At 34.5% G+C, this 19,938-nt stretch overlaps 1 protein-coding gene across 3 annotated transcripts in view; it reads right to left on the bottom strand.

Moving 5' to 3' along the window:
• LOC100933662 (zinc finger protein 271) overlaps nucleotides 1–19,938 on the bottom strand; it is a 65,227-nt gene that overhangs the window by 9,053 nt on the left and 36,236 nt on the right. The window contains exons 1-2 of one of the 3 annotated variants that reach the window (XM_031968432.1): nucleotides 9,298–9,473; nucleotides 8,154–8,311 (exon numbers count right to left, since the gene is read on the bottom strand). In XM_031968432.1, coding sequence (XP_031824292.1) covers nucleotides 8,154–8,253 — 100 coding nt within the window. In that variant the 5' untranslated portion in view covers nucleotides 8,254–8,311; nucleotides 9,298–9,473. Of the gene's footprint in view, nucleotides 1–8,153; nucleotides 8,312–9,008; nucleotides 9,099–9,297; nucleotides 9,474–12,485; nucleotides 12,493–19,938 lie in introns of those variants that run through there. The other 2 variants (XM_031968433.1, XM_031968434.1) reach the window with 2 other exon arrangements.

Consider the following 19,938-nt stretch of genomic DNA (forward strand, 5'->3'; position numbering starts at 1 on the left):
TGGTTCAAATCCAGCCTCAGACACTTCTTAGATGTGGCAAGTCATTTAATTGCTCTCTACCTCAATTTCCTCAATTGTAAAATGGGAAAATAATGGCACTTATCTCACAAGGTTGTTGTGAGAATCAAAATGAGATAATATTTGAAAAGTGCTTTTCATGGTCTGGCACATAGTAGGTGTTTGATAAATGCTTCTTTCTTTCTTTCTTTCTTTTTTACATCTATTTGCACATATTGTCATTCATGACAAGTGAAGGTACAAGTACACTGGGAATGGTTGAAGATTAGAGAGATAAAGAACAGTGGCAGTCTACTGGAGAAAATGTGAGGGGAGAAAATCAAAATGCCTGTAGAGGGGTAAGCCTAGAAAAGAACTGATATCAGAAACCAGTGCAAAAAAAATGGGGGGAGATTATGTGAAGAGATTATGAGATGAGGAGGAAAGGAGAAGTGAGAACTAGTGAATGGCATGGATTGTCTTAGTAAAGTACAGGACACCTCAAAAGTCTTAGTGCTGCTATAATTTTTAAAATGTCACTAAGACTTTTGGAACCCTTTTTATGAGATAGTCCTCAGAAGAGAAAGTGGGAACGGGAGTGATATGGGATAATGAAGGAGACAAGAGTTTTGAAACAGCCATTGTGATAAGTGGGATAACAAATCAGTTAAGAGTAGAATAAAACAGACTGATTTACATCAATAACGTAAATTTATATTGGGTCCATTTAGCAAAGTTACATGCTTTCTTCTAGCTCATTTAAGTAGTTTGAATGGGAAGGAGTGAAGGAATTGGATTGTGGGACTAAGCCACATTGATAATGAGTGAATGATGACAGAACAAGATATTCAAAGGCAAAAGATAGCACAGAACTGAATTGGACTTATCTACAGGAGCTGAGATTGGGAAGAGAGGAATGTGTAGCTAGAACAGGCTATGATTTATCTATGATTTATCTATGATTTATTCTGGTCATCTTTCTAGAAAGATAGAAAGTACCAGTGAGTAGAGGTCACAGTGAAAACAAAGAATAAATTTAGGAAAAGACAGGCATAAGGAGAGATAAAATGATAGGAGAATATTGTCAAACAAAGGAATACTTGATTTCTTGATCATGGAAATGGAATACTTAAGAGTGATGTCAAGATAAAGTATATGACTACATTGAATAGACTGAGAAACTGGAAAGTTCATGATACATGATCACTATCTTCCCAGAACTTGTATTTCAAAGTAGATATAGGACTTAAGAATTCTAACTAAGGAAATGATGAACCATTATTCCAAAAAACCATTGATGAAGGACTTTTGGACATGGCTAATGCGGGGATTTGTTTTGCTTGACTGTGTGCATTTGTTGTAAAGCTTATACATAAATACATATATATATATATATATATACATATATATATATGTATATATATATATATATTTCATTTGAGGAGGGAGGAAAAGGAAAGTTAGGAATTGAGTTTCTCTTCTTTCTTTACAAAATGAAAACAGAAAAATGGCCAGAATATATCATAGATAAAAATGATAGTTATGAAAGTGACATAATGAACTATATATATTTATAAAAGCCACCTCTATATAATGGAGACTAGAAATTTCAGGTATAATCTTCTCCATGGGTTCCATAATAACTCATTTATTTCATGCTTGTTAAATTCAGGATAAAAAAATAACATTTTAATTAAAAAATAAAGCAGAGGTGTAAACCTTTCTTAGCATCTTTTCATCCTTATGTAGGGTAAATATTAAGAACCTATTCCTTTGTAAAATGAGATGACTATTTTATTTTTGTAACAGAAAGTAAAAGGCTTTCCTTCTGTCAAAAATAAAGCTTTCACATTTTAGTTAAAAATTAAAATACCAAAGAAAAAATTTCTGTAAGATTTTCTTAATGTTAAGGAATGTTTCCATACTCCCTAAAAAGAAGTAATATTAAAACATTAGTAATTACTAACATTAAAATGTGAGATTATAATATACAATTAAAATGTTTCTGCATTTGTTAATGCAATTAAAAGTAGAAGAAAAATAGTTAATTTGGTTGGAATAAAAATCTATGGAACAAGTTTCTCTGAAAAAAATCTTATTTTCAAGAATATATTCTCCTGGTAATAAAAGGATATGAACAGATAATTTTTTAAGGAAGAAATCCAAGTTATCAATTGTTTTATGAAAAAAAAGTTCCAAATAACTAATAATTAGAGAAATATAATTGAAATTCTATCTCACACTTAACAAATTGACAAAGGTAACAAAAAAAAAAAGAAAAAAAGAAATACCAGTGTGGAAGGGCTAAAGGAAAACAGGAAGACTATTTTTGATGGAACTAATTGTAATGGGCTCAAGTTGATGCACTGAGGTCCCAAGCACATGAGGCTAAATAGTAATTGGACCATACTCTATTAATATATGCTTGGAGAAAGAATGGCCCCATCCACTCTTTGTGCAAGTTCTGATGTATTGTATAGGAAATGATACAGAGATGACTTTGGTGGGTAGAGAGAGAAGGGCGGGGAGAGAGAGTCAGAGAGACTGCTGGCCAGGTTCACGTTGCAGCCACACACAATCCTATCGTCATCCCCCTTTACCTCCACAAAGAATAAAGATCAGAGATTTTCCCTTAACCCAAATTCCTGACTCCAGCTGATTTTAAAATACACGGTCATCACAACTAATAGGTCTAAGTATTCTGGAAAGCAATTGGGAATTATGCTCTAAAAGTTAGTATACTCTCAGAATCAATGATACTAGTGAAACCATATACCAACGAGATCAAAGAATAAGAAAAAGGACTCATGTACAAAACCTATTAATACAAGTGGCAAAAAACTTAAAACTAAGGTGAGGGTACCCATCATTTGAATAATAATTGAACAAATTATAGCATACGAATATAATGGAATACTATAATCATATAATGGTAATCATGAAAGAGACAGTTTTGGAGAAAACTCGGAAGGCTTCTATGAAGTGATACAAAGTAAAGTAAGCAGAACTAAGAGAACAATTTATATAATAACGATGTAAAAAAAATTAATCAAATTAATGAGAGGTAGTTGTAATATTTGATGTAATCAAGGTCAAAAAGACCTGGAATAAAATTCAGCCCCTGATAATTACTAGTTAAATAGCCATAGTAAAATATTTAATTTATTAGCCTCAATCTTCTAATCAGTAAAATGGGGATAATAATACCTAATGTTATTAATATAGGACTGCTATGAGCTTCAAATAAAATAATGAATTTAAAACACTTAGTATACTTTAATGAGCAATATATGAATTGTTACTATGATTATCATAAATGGAGTTTTCCTTAAAATGATATGTAATGGGCCAGAACTCTGGAAAAATATACTTGAGGCAAGGATTCTTACAACAAGATGTTAACTCAGTGGAATTGATAAGACAATGATTATCTAGTTTAGCATGGTGATTAATAGTTCTCTAGTTCAGTATGATTGATTTAATCTTACAACAAATAATGGTTCCCTAGTGAGATAATGATTGATTTATACTCAGCATGATGAATTGATTTAATTGTAATAAAAGATATAAATTGGGGACAAACTCAGCTATGGAAGGGAAGACTTGACCAACCTCATGGTGGCTCTCCTGCCTTCATCACTTCTCCACTAAGACCAAGGACTGGGACTGTCCTGAGATCTTCTAGAAAGCTAGTCTGGACACTATTATTTTAATCCATCCCCATGTGGGGGCTCTAGAAAGCAATGGTACATTTTGTCACCCCAACTAAGGGGCTCTAGAAAGCAGGACATTACATTAGGATGTGCAGACTGCTGACTGGCTGGCTGACTGAGATTGCTGACACAGACTGGAAGACTGAAGGAGACAATAAAGACTTTGGACTTTATCCCTCTTGTGGTGATTATTCTGCTGAAAACCAAGACTGTTCCTGAGACCTCCAGAAAGCTAGCCCAGATTTTACAACAATAAGTGCTTTTCATAGTGTCAAGGAACTGGAAACTGAGTGGATGCTCATTAGTTGGGGAATGGCTGAATAACTTATGTTATATGAATATAATGGAATATTATTGTTCCATAAGAACCGATCAGCAGGATGATTTCAGAAAAATCTGGAGAGACTTATATGAACTGATACTAAGTGAATTGAGTAGAAACAAGAAACACTGTACATAGTAACAACAAGATTATGTGATGATCAACTGTGATGGACTTGGCTTTTTTCACCAATGAGGTGATTCGAGGCAATTCTAATAGACATGTGATGGAAAGAACCATCCTTGGCCAGAGAGAAGATTATGGGAACTGAATGTGTATCACAGGATAGCATTTTCACCTTTGTTGTTATGTGCTCCCTTGATTTTTTTCCCTTTTGATCTGGTTATTTTTACACAGCATGACAAATGTAAAAATATATTTGGAGGAATTGCACATGTTTAACCTATATTAAATTACTTGCTATCTTGGGGAGGGAGAAAAAGTGAAGAGAGGGAGAAAAATTTGGAACAAGAAGTTTTATAAAGGTGAATATTGAAAACTATCTTTGCATGTATTTTGAAAAAAATTTAAAGCTATTAATATTTTAAAATGATAAGTAGCATTTATCTAAAATCATTAGCAAGAATTATATGTAAAGGGGATAAGCTAGAAGCATTCCCAGTAAGATCAGGAATGAAACAAGGATGCCCATTATCACCACTATTATCCAATATTGTTTTAGAAATATTAACTTTATCAATAAGAAAAAAAAAGAAATTGAAGGATATAGATTAAGCAATGAGGAAACAAAACTATCACTCTTTGCAGATAATATGATGATATATTCAAAGAATCCTAAAGAATCAATTAAAAAACTACTTGAAACAATAAACAACTTTAGCAAAATTGCAGAATATAAAATAAACCCATATAAATAATCAGCACTTCTATATGTTAACAACAAAGCCCAGAAGCAAGAGGTAGAAAGAGAAAATACATTTAAAATAACTGTAGACAATATAAAATATTTGGAAATCTATCTGCAAAGACAAACCCAGGAACTATATGAAGAACATTATAAAACATTTTTTTTCACTCAAATAAGATCTAAATTGGAAAAATATCAATTACTCAAGAGTAGACCGAGCTAATATAATAAAAATGACAATTTTACCTAAATTTATCTATTTATTCAGTATCATACTAATCAAACTGCTAAAAATTACTTCATAGAGCTAGAAAAATAATTAATAAAATTCATCTGGAAGAACAAAAGGTCAAAAAGAACCAAGGGAATTAATGAAAAAAATTGCAAAGAAAGATAGCCTAATCATACCAGACCTAAAACTATATTATAAAGTGGCAATCATCAAAAGCATTTGATACTGGTAAAGAAAAAGAGTGATGAATCAGTGGAATAGATTAGGGACATAAGACATAATAATCACTGACTATAATAATAGTAAAGTAAAGGCCCCCAGCTTTTGGGATAAGAACTTACTATTTCACAAAAATTACTGGGAAAATTGGAAAATAGTATGGCAGAAACTAGATATAGACTAACATCTCACACCCTATACCAAGATAAAGTCAAAATAGGTTCATGGTTTAAACATAAAGGGTGATACTATAAACAAATCAGGAAAGTAAGGGATAATCTACCTGTCAGATCTTTGGAGAAGGGAAAAATTTATTGCCTCAGAAGAACTAAAAACATAAAATGCAAAATGGATAATTTTGATTATATTAAATTTAAAAGTTTTTGCACAAATAAAACCAACACAGCCAAGATTAGAAGGGAAACAAAGCTTGGAAACAATTTTTGCATCCAGTGTTTAATGATAACAGTCTCATTTCTAAATACAAAGAACTGAGTCAAATTTATAAGAATACAAATCATTCCCCAATTGATAAATGGTCAAAGGATATGAACAGTCAATTTTCAAATGAAGATATTAAAGCTATCTAAAATCATATGAAAAATGCTCTAAATAATTATTGATAAGAGAAATACAAATTAAGACAAATCCGTGGTATCTTCTCACACCTCTCAGATTGGCTAAGATGACAAGAAAAGATAATGATAAATGTTGGAGAGGATGTGGGAACATTGGGACACTAATTCATTTGTTGACAGTGTGGTTTAATGACCCAATTATTCAGGAGAGTAATTTGGAACTATAGCTATAAGACTATCAATCTGTGCATTTCCTTTGATCCAGCAGTCTCACTACTGGGTTTGTATCCCAAATAGATTATAAAAGAAGGGAAAAGACACACATGTAGAAAAACATTTGTAGCAGCTCTTTTTGTGATGATAGGGAATTGGAAATTGAGTAGATGTCCATCAATTCACTAATTGGCTGAACTGCTGAATGGCTGAATAAGTTATGGTATATGAATATAATAGAATATTGTTGTTCTATAAGAAACGATGAGTAGGCTGATTTCAGAAAAGTCTGGAAAGACTTATGTAAAGTGATGCTAAGTAAAGGGAGCAGAACCAGCAGAACCTTGTAGAGAGTAATAGAAAGATTATGTGATGATCAATTTTGACAGACAGTTCTTCCCAGCAATATGTTGATCCAAGATGCAATGGAAATATCTTCATCACTTAGGTTAAAAAAAGGAGACTATAAAATACTGCGAAGCAATGGAAGGAGAATAAGCGAAAGAAATGCTAATAGTTTTTCCCCTAATTTTGTTTGTGAAAGTAAGGAAGGACTAAGTGAGAGGTTTTGTTTTAAGGATAGGAGAGTCTTGGAAATGTTTCCTGGCTGCTGGAAAGGAACAAGTAGATATGGTGATTAAGGAGAGAGAATATTTTTATAGAGTCAATCTGTAAGTACAGATAAGAGGGGAAAGAAGTAAGGCTACATGAAAAAAGGTTGGCTTTGGCAAGGAGAAGGACCACTTCACCAAAGGCTGGAGTAAAGGAAGAAAGAAAAGAGAAGGATGTCAAAGGGGAGGTAAAGAAAGGGAGAAGAAGTATCTCATGGAGAATTGGAGGTCCAACTTTGGGTAGTGAGAAGATCTGGCTGGTGATACTTGAAAGTAGGTAAAGTTTGAAACACCAGTAAAGAAAAGTGAGACAGAGAACCAATTATGGAGTAATAAAAAGACTGCCTTGCTGCCATGAAGACCTAGTTGAAATTAGATAACATAAATTTATAGTGGATCTAATCAGCATGGCTGCATAACTTTATCCAGCTCTGTTCAGTAGCATGTGAGTAGAATGGAAGAAGTAGGTTATTCAAGAAACAGAGTATTCAAGAATTAGTATTTTTAAAGTCTAAACAGATATAGTGATATGGGATTTGTGGACAGTGCAATATTAAATTGGCTAAATATAGAGACAAAATTAACAAAAAAGGAAAGTAAAAGTAAATAGATACCCATTGATAACCTGGAAGAGTACTAAGGAATGATGAGAGAGATGGAACCAAAATCAAAAAGGATTAAGATCTGATGTGAGAGGTGACAATCACCTTTGGGTTGTCTAAAGAAAGCAAGGAACATAAATGAGAAAGAATTCTAACTTTAATATTTAAGAGAGATTTTGGTTCTACTTTAATGCCCCAACACATCAAAAAGGTGGAGCTGTATTTCTGAATATTATGCATATAACAGCACAAGATTTGGTAGGTAGGTCCTATCAAATTCAATTCAATTTTCCAATTCAAAAGGCTCCAATACAGGTCCTGCAACAACAGGCTTATTATGGCGGTCATCTACAAGCCAAATTAACCAAAGTGTCTAATTACTAGGAGACCTCCTGGGCTTATTAATTTTTTTGGCTACAGTAACTCATATACTTCACAATCCAAGAAATTAAAGAGTTGCACCAAAATTGGTAGGAGTAACTCAAATCAAGGAAATTATAAATCTCTCTAGTACTCAAGATAGATTTCAAAGAAGAAAGATTAATGAGGAGTTACAATGGAGAAACTGGCTGATGAGATGACTGATGAGAATAAAAAAGTCACAGGATTTCATGTGAATTTTAATGTAAGAAGTTAATAAAGGCACAATAAGTTCTAAGGACTATATCCAAGGATCAGGCTCCTTTCTTAGTGACAGAAAACAAATATTATATAAACATTACTAATAAAAATAATATAGCCATTGTCCATGGTCCTGCCTATTAGAGCTTTCATGCAGACTGTATAGAGGTTTCTTACCTTGTTGGGGGTAGAATTTCTGAGAGTCATACTTTGGCTGGATCTTGATGGGTTTAAACTGGACACCTGACACATCATGGAGCAGTTCAGGAGTCACCATCTCTGAAATCACATCCTATTCATATGGAGGGTGTAAGGCCTGGAGATTTTAGGTACCACTGAGGGAATTATAAAAAAGGAATTACAAAAAGAATGTATCTAAAAGTTCTGAGATGCTTTATCACCAGGTAAATAAAAATATCTTCAAGCTTGCCAAAGGATATCTGAGAACAGTCAATTCTATTTAGTTCAACAGACAGCTTTTAAACCTCTCCTGAAAATCCTTTTCTTTTGTCTAGAGAATCAAGAATTCCCACAAAATTTCCCTTTTTGCCTACTTTTTTCAATCAATTCCACACTGCAGCCATTCTATTCTCTCCAAGATCTCTCCTCACTGAAAAAGAAATTGTGGTGTCATGATGAAATGACAAATGCAATCCTGATCTTATATTCTTGTAAGGCCAGCGGACAGGGCAACATACACACAGAGCTTTAGAGATATAAAGACCTTTAGAGATCCTCATCTAATTATTTGAGGTTCAGAATTGCCTAAAATAAGAAAGCAAGTTAGTGTCAAAAATTTGCATTTTATTAGGATAATAAGTTTTATTTAAAGTGGATATGGGGTTAGGCTAGAACCAGAAGATCAAGACTCTTTCTGAGTTGGGGGACCCCCCCTCCCCCAGTATTTCTTACTAGCTTCGAAAGCACAATTACGCCTAAATTAACCTTCTGTCTTCCTTTTCCAGAGGAGGATGATACTATCCGGCCCGGCACCCTATGAGCTTTTCTCCAGCATATCCATGGCTGATTTACCCGATTAATTGCACCCCCCAGGACTGGAACACAGTGAAAAATACTCGCGCCTGTGCTGGACTCCGGAGGACGCCTGGGGGCTCTGCAAGGTCTGCGGCAGCGCGCGTCACAGTGTCACCGGAGAACTCGGAAAGCTGCGCCACAGCCTCTTCCATCTCCAGTCTGGCCAGAGCCCAGGCAATCTCCAAACCCCTATCCTGAGGCTGGGAGGGGCCGGGTTTCACACCCCACCCCTAGCAGGCCTGCAACCCTGCCTCGCAACAGACACCCCAGAACCACCGTCACTCACCGCGGCGAGCTGGAAGCGCGGTGGGAACTGGCTGGAATGACACAAGCCCTAGGGCATCCACGACACTCAAGTTCCTGAGAAAACTATCCTAGTAGGAAAATGTTTTACTGTTTTGACTTCTCCAGTGAGATGTCAAGGGAAAACCCGTCACTTCCCCTTCCTCTCTAAGACTCTCAGTGGATCTGCCAGCTTGGGGGTGAGGGGTGGGGGAGCTGGTAGTAGGAGAAGCTGGGAAGGGAAAGAGGTTTCAAGGTAAGCGTCACTTCTGAGATCCTCTTTGATTGGCACGCAAATTAAACTGGGAGCAAGGTGGGGGCGGGCGCGGGGGTGGGGAGGAATCAGAAGAGGAAAATTAGAATTTTAGCCTTCACAGCTTGTTCACATTTCTCCCCTGAGGCTACTTCAAATCTTTGTGTGATTATACCCCAAAACATATCCTCTATCGTGGGATCTTGGTACTAAATGATGGACAGGGTTCGAATAGTACCCATTATCATTACATACAAACTGTTTTCTTTTAAAAGGGGCCTTGAGGCATCCTTGGAATTGAGGATAAGGGGAAAGGGGTTGAATTTTCATATTGTTTCTTTGAACCCTGAAGCATAAAAGGAATTCTGGCGCAGAATTCCCATTGCTTTGTGGGAATGACTTCATACCTGAGTGTTGCCATTTTTTTGTGGTGAATTGAGGAGGAGAGGAGTATCACATTTTATTTTTAACTTAGGAATTGTATTGTTTTCATTTATTTATTTTGGATGCAGGAAAAATTTACATTCTTGCAAGAATGGGTTGCCTATGTAAGTAGACACACCTTTGAAACTCCCTTTCTCCCTCTGGTTGGTTTCAACCGCCCTCAGATCATCTCTTAATCCCAGAGGCAAGTCAGTGGAAACTGAACTCTGGTCTGCACCAGGCCACGCACCTGGGGAGAAATGCTCTCCAATCTTTAGTAACACACATTTTCACTGGCCACAAGCTGGGAGACACAATCAGGGAGGTCTGCCAGGCCTGTGCCCAGGGGAATCCTGAGGGAGCTGTTAAGCCCCCAGCTCTCCTGAAGCCAGTTCAGAGGAGAGGCACTTAATTGACAACTAGACTTCACGCATATGCCCCCCTATAGGGGTTTCAAGTTGCTTCTGGTGTTTGTTGACACATTCACAAACTGGGTAGAAGCTTTTCCTTCCAGAACTGAAAAGACCCATGAGATATCTAAATACTTGCGGAAGGAGATCATACACAAGTCCCTCCTCTGATTCCCCATTAATTGGATGTTACAGAAGTTATAAGACATTGCATTCTTTTTAAACTTTTAAAATCTTTTTAAACTCATGGGAAAAAAGTTTTTTTATTGCATGTTATGATCTAAGAATGCCTCATTGTATTCTAAAAGCCAGTAACCAATCTTCTCTGACACTTTAGTATATGCCTGAACTATTAAAGTAGCCTTCTGATTAGTCTCCTTGCCTCAAGTCTCTCCCAACACCAATCTGTCCTCCATTAACCTGGCAAAGTGATTTGCTTTCCCTCAGATTGCTCTCTTCACTCCCCCCTTCCTTGTAGGCCCCATTACTGCTGTGATCACTATTTGGGCTAGTTGTTTGGTTTGACTAGATCCCCATTAGCAATAGCTTAAGTAATTGGGATCTTAGGCAGGATCAGTGGAAAAAAGGTTGCCTGGTATTCTAGCCAGACTATCAGGACATGACGATCCAAGGGTTGGTTACCCTCTGATTGGTGGAGATTGAAGAGTAGATTATCCTTTTTGCTCTTTGATGTAGCTTGGATAGAAAAAAAAAAGGTGAAGAGGTGAATCTGGATTTGTAGCCACTGTATTATGCACCACCAATTGTAATCTAGTGTAATCTTTCCTTCCACCTCTAATAGTGGATCAGCTAACAATGAAGATCATGGAAACTTGCCCATGAGGCAGCTAGATGTGTTCACAGAGAAAACTTCCTGAATCCAGCAGTCTTTCCAACCAGAAAAAGCTTGTTTTCATTGGAATGTAAAGTTTTTTAATACAACCATTTCCTTGTTTCACAATGCCTGCTGCTGTTTGAGGATGGTATAGAGCATGGAAAATTCATCTTATGTCCTGATCTCAGGCCCATCATAGTAAATAGAATTCCTCTGTCACTAAAAAAAATCAATCAGTGTAGCCAGTGTAAAGGCAAATGGTCTTTTCTTTTCTTTTCTTTTTATTTATCCTTAACATTTATTTTCTAAAATTTTGAATTCCAAATCATCTCCTCCCCCACTACATGTCCCCCACTGTTGGAATCTTCCTCAAAAGAGGAAGCTGCCACAAGTAACCCTAGAGAACTTCTAAATTTAGTTCTCTATACCATTAATTTTTAAATTTTTGATAAAGATGCACTGGCTCCAGCAAATAGGTTTTATAACCCACCAGAAGAGCAGTGTCCAGTGAGAGCAGCTCCACTATCTTTAGAAAATCGGCAGGTGATGTGGAGAGACACTGAAAGTGGTGAATGGAAGGGACCAGTTAGGTTAATTGCTTGGGGAAAAGGGTTTGCTTGTATCTCCACAGGAGGAGAAGGAATCAGATGGGTGCCAACGAGTTGTATTCGCCCTGTCCATCAGAGAGAGACAGAAAAAAAGAAAAACTTCAAAACAAAGGAGAAGATTTAAGAAACATCTGACACTGAAGGAGAATGGCTGACAATGAGACCGTTAAAATAACTTTAAAATCTTCAGGAATCATTGGATTTCTAACACAAGATGAGACTGTTTCAAGTTCTTGAAAAACCAGCAAGAATCATTGGATTTCCTTGAGATGAAATATTGTTGATGAGACTATTGCAATACTTAAGAGTTTATCGGAATTATTGGATTCCTGGCACATGAACTAATGGACAATGGATTCCTTTTGGACTATTTCTAGGAGGAGCATTCTGGGAGAAAGCCCACAAGCCCTCTCTCCCAGACAAGAGAGATTCATTGCATCTTCCACTTTGGTGCTGGCTAGAGGCTGAAGGACAAACCTTTGGATTTGGAGACATTCGGAGGAAACTCTTAGAAGCAAGGAGAGAGAGAGGCCTGTAAGAAAACTAACCAGGTTATATTGAAGGATACAATAAAAGATCTGAACTTTTAGCAGCTGGCTGCAGGGAGTAATTATTACTTTTAACTGAAACTAAGGCTACCTCCAGAAAACCTCCCTGAGAAACTTCTCTCCTAGAAAGAACCACCATTATATTTTAAAGAACAAAAACACCACACCACACCTATTGAAAAGTCGAGCAAGTTATACATGTGAAGTCAGGTAAAACATGTTGCCATAAATAAATTAAAAAAAAGTAAAGAGAAAGCGAAAAAATATGCTTCAGTCTGCACTTACAGGTCATCTGATCTCTCTCTGGAGTAGGATAGTATTTTTTCATCATGGGTCTTATGGAATTATCTTGGATTATTGCTTATTGGAGTAGACTTTCATATGTGATCATGATTACAATTTTGCTGTTATGGGATACAGAGTTCTAGTTTTTACACACTTTGCTTTTCTTCAGTTCATATAGGTTTTCCCAGATTTTTCTCATACCGTCTCCCTTGTCATTTCTAATAGCTCAGTAGTATTTCATCACAATCATATACCACAATTTGTTTAGTCATTCCTCAATTGATGCACATCCTCAGTTTTCAATTCTTTGTCACTACAAAAAAGAGTTGCTATAAATATTTTTGCACCCATAGGTTCTTTTCCTTTTTCTTTGTTCTTTTTAGGATACAGACCTAGTAGTTATATTACTAAGTCAAAGAATATGCAGTTTTCTCCACAAATATTTTCTTTTTAATTACATATAATAATTTTTTTAACATTTTTTTAAATTTTATGTTCCAAATTCTCTCCTTCCCTTTTCTTTTCCTTTCCAGTTCTTTGCCACCACAAAAAGAGCTACTACAAACATTTTTGCACATGTGGGTCTTTTTCTCTCTTTTATAATTTCTTTGGATACAGATCCTGTAGTGATCCTGCCAGATCAAAGAGTATGCACAGTTTTATAGCTCTTTGGCCATAGTTCCAAATTGCTCTCCAGAATGGTTGGATCATTTCACAACTGCACCAAATATGTATTAATGTCCCAGTTTTCCCACATCTCCTTTAACAAGCAAGCAAATTTATGTTGGTTATACATGTGCTGTCAGGCAGAACATATTAATCATGTGAAAGAAAAAAGATTAAAAAAAACAAGAAAAATAAAGTTTTTTTTAAAAAATATGCTTTAGCAGTCATCAAAACAATATAGTATTAGCTAATAAACAGAGTGGTATATCAGTGGAATAGGTTAGAAACACATGATATAACAATCAATGGCTATAGTAATCTAATGTTTAATAAATCCCCAAACTCCTGCTTATGGGATAAGAACTCACTATTTCACAAAAATTGCTGGGAAAACTGGAAAATAATATGTCAGAAACTCAGCATAGACCTACATTTTACATTCCATATAAAAATAAAGTCAAACTGGGTACATGCTTTAAGCATAAAAGGTAATATAAGTAAATTAGGAGAGTAAGGGATAGTTTAACCTATCAGATTTTGGAGAAGGAAGGGATTTATGGCCAAAGAAGAACTAGAGAATATTATGAAATACAAAATAGTCAACTTTGATTACATTAAATTAAAAAGTTTTTGCCAAAGAATTGCCAAAACCAATTCAATCAAGATTAGAAGGGAAATAGAAAGCTAGGAAGAAAATTTTACAATCAGTATTTCTGATAGAGGTCTCATTTCTAAAATATAAAGAACTATGTCAAATTTATAAGAATAAAAGCCATTCACCAACTGATAAATGGTCAAAGGATATGAATAGACAATTTTCAAATGAAGATATTAAAGCCATCATATCCAATCATATGAAAAAATGCTCTAAATATTGATTAGAGAAATGCAAATTAAGATAACTCTCAGGTACTATCTCACATCTTTCAGATTAACTAAGATGGCAGAAAAAGATAATGATAAATGTTGGAAGGGATGTGGGGAAACTGGGACACTAATGAATTGCTGGTGGAGTTGTGAAATGATTTAATTATTCTGGAGAGCAATTTGGAACTATGCCCAAAGGGCTATAAAATGTGCATACCCTTTGATCCAGCAATGTCACTATTGGGTCTGTATCCCAAAGAAATCAAAAAAGAGGGAAAAGGACCCAAATGTGCAGAAATGTTTGTAGTAGGTCTTTTTGTGGTGGCAAAGAATTGGAAAATGAGTAGGTGCCTACAAATTGGGGAATGGATGAATAAATTATAATATATGAAAGTAATGGAATATTATTATCCTATGAAAAATGATGAACAGGCTGATTTTAGAAAGGCCTGGAAAGATTTGCATGAACTTATACTGAGTGAAACAAGCAGAACCAGGAAAACATTGTATGTAGAGGGCTGGAACTCTGAGGAACACTGAGGTTGGGACTGCTGAGCACTTGAGGCTAAATTCTGATTGGATGATACACTATTGGCATATGCTTGGAAAATGGTCCTTTCCACTATCTGTATAGGCTCAATGATTGGTATATAGAGGATTGTAGGAGGGACTAGGGGGTGGAGAAAAGCTAGCCAGGGACACACCCTGGGTGGAAGATGAGGAAGAAGGCGCTTGTGGAGATTCTCTTCCATCCCCTTCACTTCTACCCCTAAAGACCAAGAATAAAGACAGACTTTTGCTTATCCTGACTCTGGCTGATTCTGGGGTGTCCTGGGTGCTAGCGCGGTCGTTACAATTGTACACATGGATGACAAGATTATGTGATGATCAATTACAAAACACTTGGTTCTTCTCAGTGGTTCAGTGATCCAAGGCAATCCCAATAAATTTTGACTGGAAAATGCCTTGCACAGTCAGAGAGAGAAGTATAGAGACTGAATGTAAATCAACACATGCCATTTTCACTTTTTTCCCTTTATCTAATGTTTTTTTTTTCTTGTGGATTTTCCTTTTTAATCTGATTTTTCTCTCCCAATAAGATCTATAAGGAAATATGTAAAAAAAATGAACGTACATGTATAACCAAAAAAATGTTGGGTTTTATACTTAACTGGGAAAAATAAAAGTTTAATTTCTTAAAATCCCACTTCTGAATTAAAACCTTTAAAAAAATCAATAAAATATAAAAAACATGCTTTGATATACATCCAGACTCCATCAGTCTTTCTCTGGAGGTAGATAACATTTTTTTGTCACGAATCCTTCGCAACTGTCTTAGATCATTATTTCCCCAAGGAGTAGCCAAGTCATTCATAATTGATACTCATCCAGTATTGCTATTGTTGTGCACAACATTCTCTTGGTTCTGTTCACTTCATTTTCATAAGTTCATATAAGTCTTTTCAGGTTTTTCTGAAAGCATTCTGCTTGTCATTTTTATAGCACAATGGTTTTCCATCATAATTATGTACCACAACTTGTTCAGGCATCCCTCATGATGGGCAAATTGATGGGTGTCTCCTCCTTTTCCAACTCTTTGCCATTACAAAAAGAGGCACTATACATATTTTTGGATATATAAGTCCTTTTTCCTTTAAAAAAATTTCTTTGGGATACAGACTCTAGAAGTCAAAGGGTATGCACAGCCTTTTGGCCATAGTTCTAAATTGCTTTCCAGGATAGTTGGATTAGTTCAAAATTCCATCAATAATGCATTGGTGTTTCTAGTTTTACATACCCTCTCCAGCATTATCATTTTCCTTTTCTGTCATGTTAGCTAATATGATGGATGTGAGGTGATATCTCAGTATTGTTTTAATTTGTATTTTTCTAATCAATATTTATTTGGAACACTTTTATATGATTAGAGATAGCTTTGATTATTTCATCTGAAAACTACCTGTTTATAAATTCATTGGCCATTTATCATTTGGGAAATAACTTTTATTTTTATAAATGTGTTTTATTTATCTATATACTTGAGAAAAGAGGTCTTTATCAGAAGAACTTGCAGTAAAAGTGTTTTCCTAGTTTCCTGCTTTCTTTTTAACTTTGACTTCATTTTGTTTGTGCAAAAACCAATTTTATATAATAAAAATCATCCATTTTACTTCCCATTGCCCTCTCTGTCTCTTGTTTGGTCATAAAGTCTTAATCTTATTTATAGGGAATTTTTCCTTGCTCTCCTAATTTGCTTATATAACCCTTTAAAACATGTACCCATTTTGACCTTATATGGGCATTCAATGAGAAATGTTGGTCAATGCCTAGTTTCTGCCAATTTGCTCTCCAGTTTTCCTAGAAATTTTTATCAAATGATGAATGCTTCCCTCCCAAGTTTAGATCTTTGGGTTTATCAAACATTAGATTACTATGGTCATTTACTATTATGTATTGTATACCAAAACTATTTCATTTATCCACCACTTTGATGACTGCCACTTTGTTAGTTTGAAATCTACTAGGCTACCTTTCTTCACATTTTTTCATCAATTGCCTTAATATTCTTGACCTCCTATTCCTCCATATGAATTTTGTTATTGTTTTTCCTAGATTCATAAAATTATTTTTGGTAATTTGATTAGTACAGTACTGAATAAATAAATTAATTTAAATAGAATTGTCAATTTATTATATTGGGTTAGCCTACTGATGAGCAATTAGTATTTTTTCATTCTTTTAGATCTGTCTGTATTTGTGTAAAAAATGTTCTGTGATTGTATTCTTAGAGTTTTTGATTTATCTTGGCAGGTAGATTGTCAAGTATTTTATAATGTCTGCATTTATTTTAAATGGAATTTAATGCTCTATTTTATTGGTAACATATGAAAAATCCAATGATTTCTGGGAACTTATTTTATATCCTGTAAGTTTATTAAACTTATTAATTGTTTCAACTAGTTTTAAGATTCTCTAAGTATGCTATCATATCATCTACAAAGAATAATAATTTTATTTTCTTATTGTCTTCTTATTCCATAAATTTCTTTTTCTTGTCTAATTTGTATAGATAATATTCTAATACAACTGAAATAAAAATGGTGATAATGAACAACCAAGGATGTTCTTACTTGATCTTACTGGAAGGTTTCCAATTTAGTCCTATTACAAATCATGATTTTTGTTTCTGATTTTAAATAGATACTATTTATCATTTTTAAAAAGACTCCATAAATTCCTATGCTTTCTAGTGTTTTTATAGGTTGGTAGTGTAATTTGTCACAAAGCTTTATCTATGTCTATTGAAATAATTGTATAATTTTTGTTTTTACTGATATAATTATGTTGCTAGTTTTCCTAATATTGAACCAGTCATGTTTTTCTAATTTAAATTCCATCTGTTCATAGTGTGTGATTTTTGTGATGTAGTGCTATAATCTCCTTGCTAACATTTCATTTAAAATTTTTTGCATCAATCTATAATTTTCCTTTTCTGCTATTGTTCTCTCTAGTTTAGGTATCAATTTTTTTAAAAAAAAGTATTTGATATTGGGATTGATTGCAACTTTAATGTTGGTAAAATTCATTGCTAAATCCATCTTGAACTAGGGAATTTTTTAAGGAGCTTATTAATAGCATGTTTAATTTTTCCTAAGATAAGGTTATTTAAGTAGCCTTTTGTATAAATATTCATCCATTTCACTTAGATTGTCAGTTTTATGGGCATATAATTGGACAAAATAGCTCATATAGATGGTCTTTTGTATTGTATTATTCCAGGATGGCCTAACTTAGAGACCTGCAAGTTTTCAATGCTCCCAAAGTGATCTGATCCAAGGCAAAGTCTGATTTGCTGCCACATTTGGTCTGAGCTTTACAAGTTCGTGAGCTGGATTTCAAGTATGAACAAAAGTAGTATAATAGTTAAAATTAAAGTAGACTGGGTAAAAAGTTTTAAGCATGATCAATTTATAGATAATTTATTTGCCAATAAATAGAATGTCAGTTTCCCCAGCAATGCTAAGATTCTGAATGAGGGAGGATAGCTCCCTCTTATAGTTTTAAGGAGTACAGAAAATAGGAAGGCTGACATCATAGATGGTAGAAATAGTGATTGGCTGGAAATTGGGAATGAGGGCTAGCAACATCCTTCCCTTTCTCCCCTGTGAATAAGAAATATTAATTGTTTGAATTCAGCTGCATCTGCAAGAATAGAGGTAGCAAACCATATTGTTATTATCTTTGGATAATAAACCAGATATCTAGTTTGGTGAAATAAAGATATTAGACCAGACTCCGTGGTGTTTATCTACATCCTTTAAGGATAACATATTTCCTTGACACAAGAATTGAATGATGATTAGCAGGAGAACTGGATCTCTAAACTTAACTCATTACAGAATAGCTGAATTTCTAAACCAAGTTCAGAGACAAAGAATGATGGCAGTTTCAGAATCTAAATCAGATAAAAAAAGATCTAATCAATCTGATTATTTCAGTTCCCCACTTTGATCAATGAGAGACATGTCTTTCAAAGATAACTTATTTAACTATCTATAGAGGCTAATTCTGTAAGCTTTTCTTTTCACATAATCATTATTAACAGTATGTAGTATTATCAGTTTCTCTGGTGCAACTTTAAAACAGGCTTTGACATAGCAACTAATATAAAATCTAAGAAAGATTATAAGGAAGAATATAATCTACCTTATATAATCTTTTCCCCATTTATCAAGGGTAATTAACAGACTATTTCCCTGGAGCCAAATGAACCAAGAGGATGGTTTCCACCAAAAGTTTCCTAAGGGAGTTAGTTGTGTTTCTGCACTAACTTGTTAACTTGTTGGATCCTATTTAGGCTTGTCACAATTTCTATTCACCATTTAAGTGATTAATCACAACACATATCATAGTAAAAATAACTATGAACTAATTTTGGAAAAGAAATTCAAATGGCATCAAGGAAAATAAGAAAACTCATCAAATAGATACTGTAAAACAAAAAATCAAAGTAGGATAATAATGATTATCAGTATTAACTAACATCAATTTTCCTTATTGCTTTCCAATATCCATTTAATTACTATATTTCATGTTGGATCCTACATGTTCCATGGAGTTGTCTGACTCCTGTAAACATGTTCTCTTGGACATTCTAGGATAGGTCTCATTCTCAAGGCATTTCTGAATGGGGCTTCTTTTCAGTAGATTTCCTTCTTTGGTTCCGATTCACTAGCAGAGAATCTTAGATGTTTCTGATAAAATCTTTCACAAAACAGGTCTCAATACAATTTAGTGCACTCTTCTAAACTTTCCTTCCACAATACCTAGTTGATGTGGAAAAACTCACCTCAAACCTTCTGGTTTTGATCTTTTAATAATAGATCTATAAGAACAGCAAAATAGGAACCAATAGTTCACTTGAAACTTTAGAGAATTTGAGTTTTTGCCACATTCCTTGCTGTTTCTATTTTTATCTAAATTCTGCACCTGACATAGATGCAGTCAACAGGCTGAAGGAATAATCTCAAAAAAAAAAAGGATCTATGAGAATTTGATTGTAAAATAAGTCCTTCTGGTTAACGATTTAATATTTACCAAAGTAAACATGTAAGCTAAGGTGGAAAGTGCAAAATCTTCAGTTTTATTAATTACTCACTGTCCTGTGATATGTAAGAAAATTGTTATGTTGTTATATATAATAAATTCAAATAACTAAATAAAAACTAAACATTTTAAAGTACCACAGA

The sequence above is a fragment of the Sarcophilus harrisii genome, chromosome 4, assembly GCF_902635505.1.
Source record: "Sarcophilus harrisii chromosome 4, mSarHar1.11, whole genome shotgun sequence".
Taxonomy (NCBI): domain Eukaryota; kingdom Metazoa; phylum Chordata; class Mammalia; order Dasyuromorphia; family Dasyuridae; genus Sarcophilus; species Sarcophilus harrisii.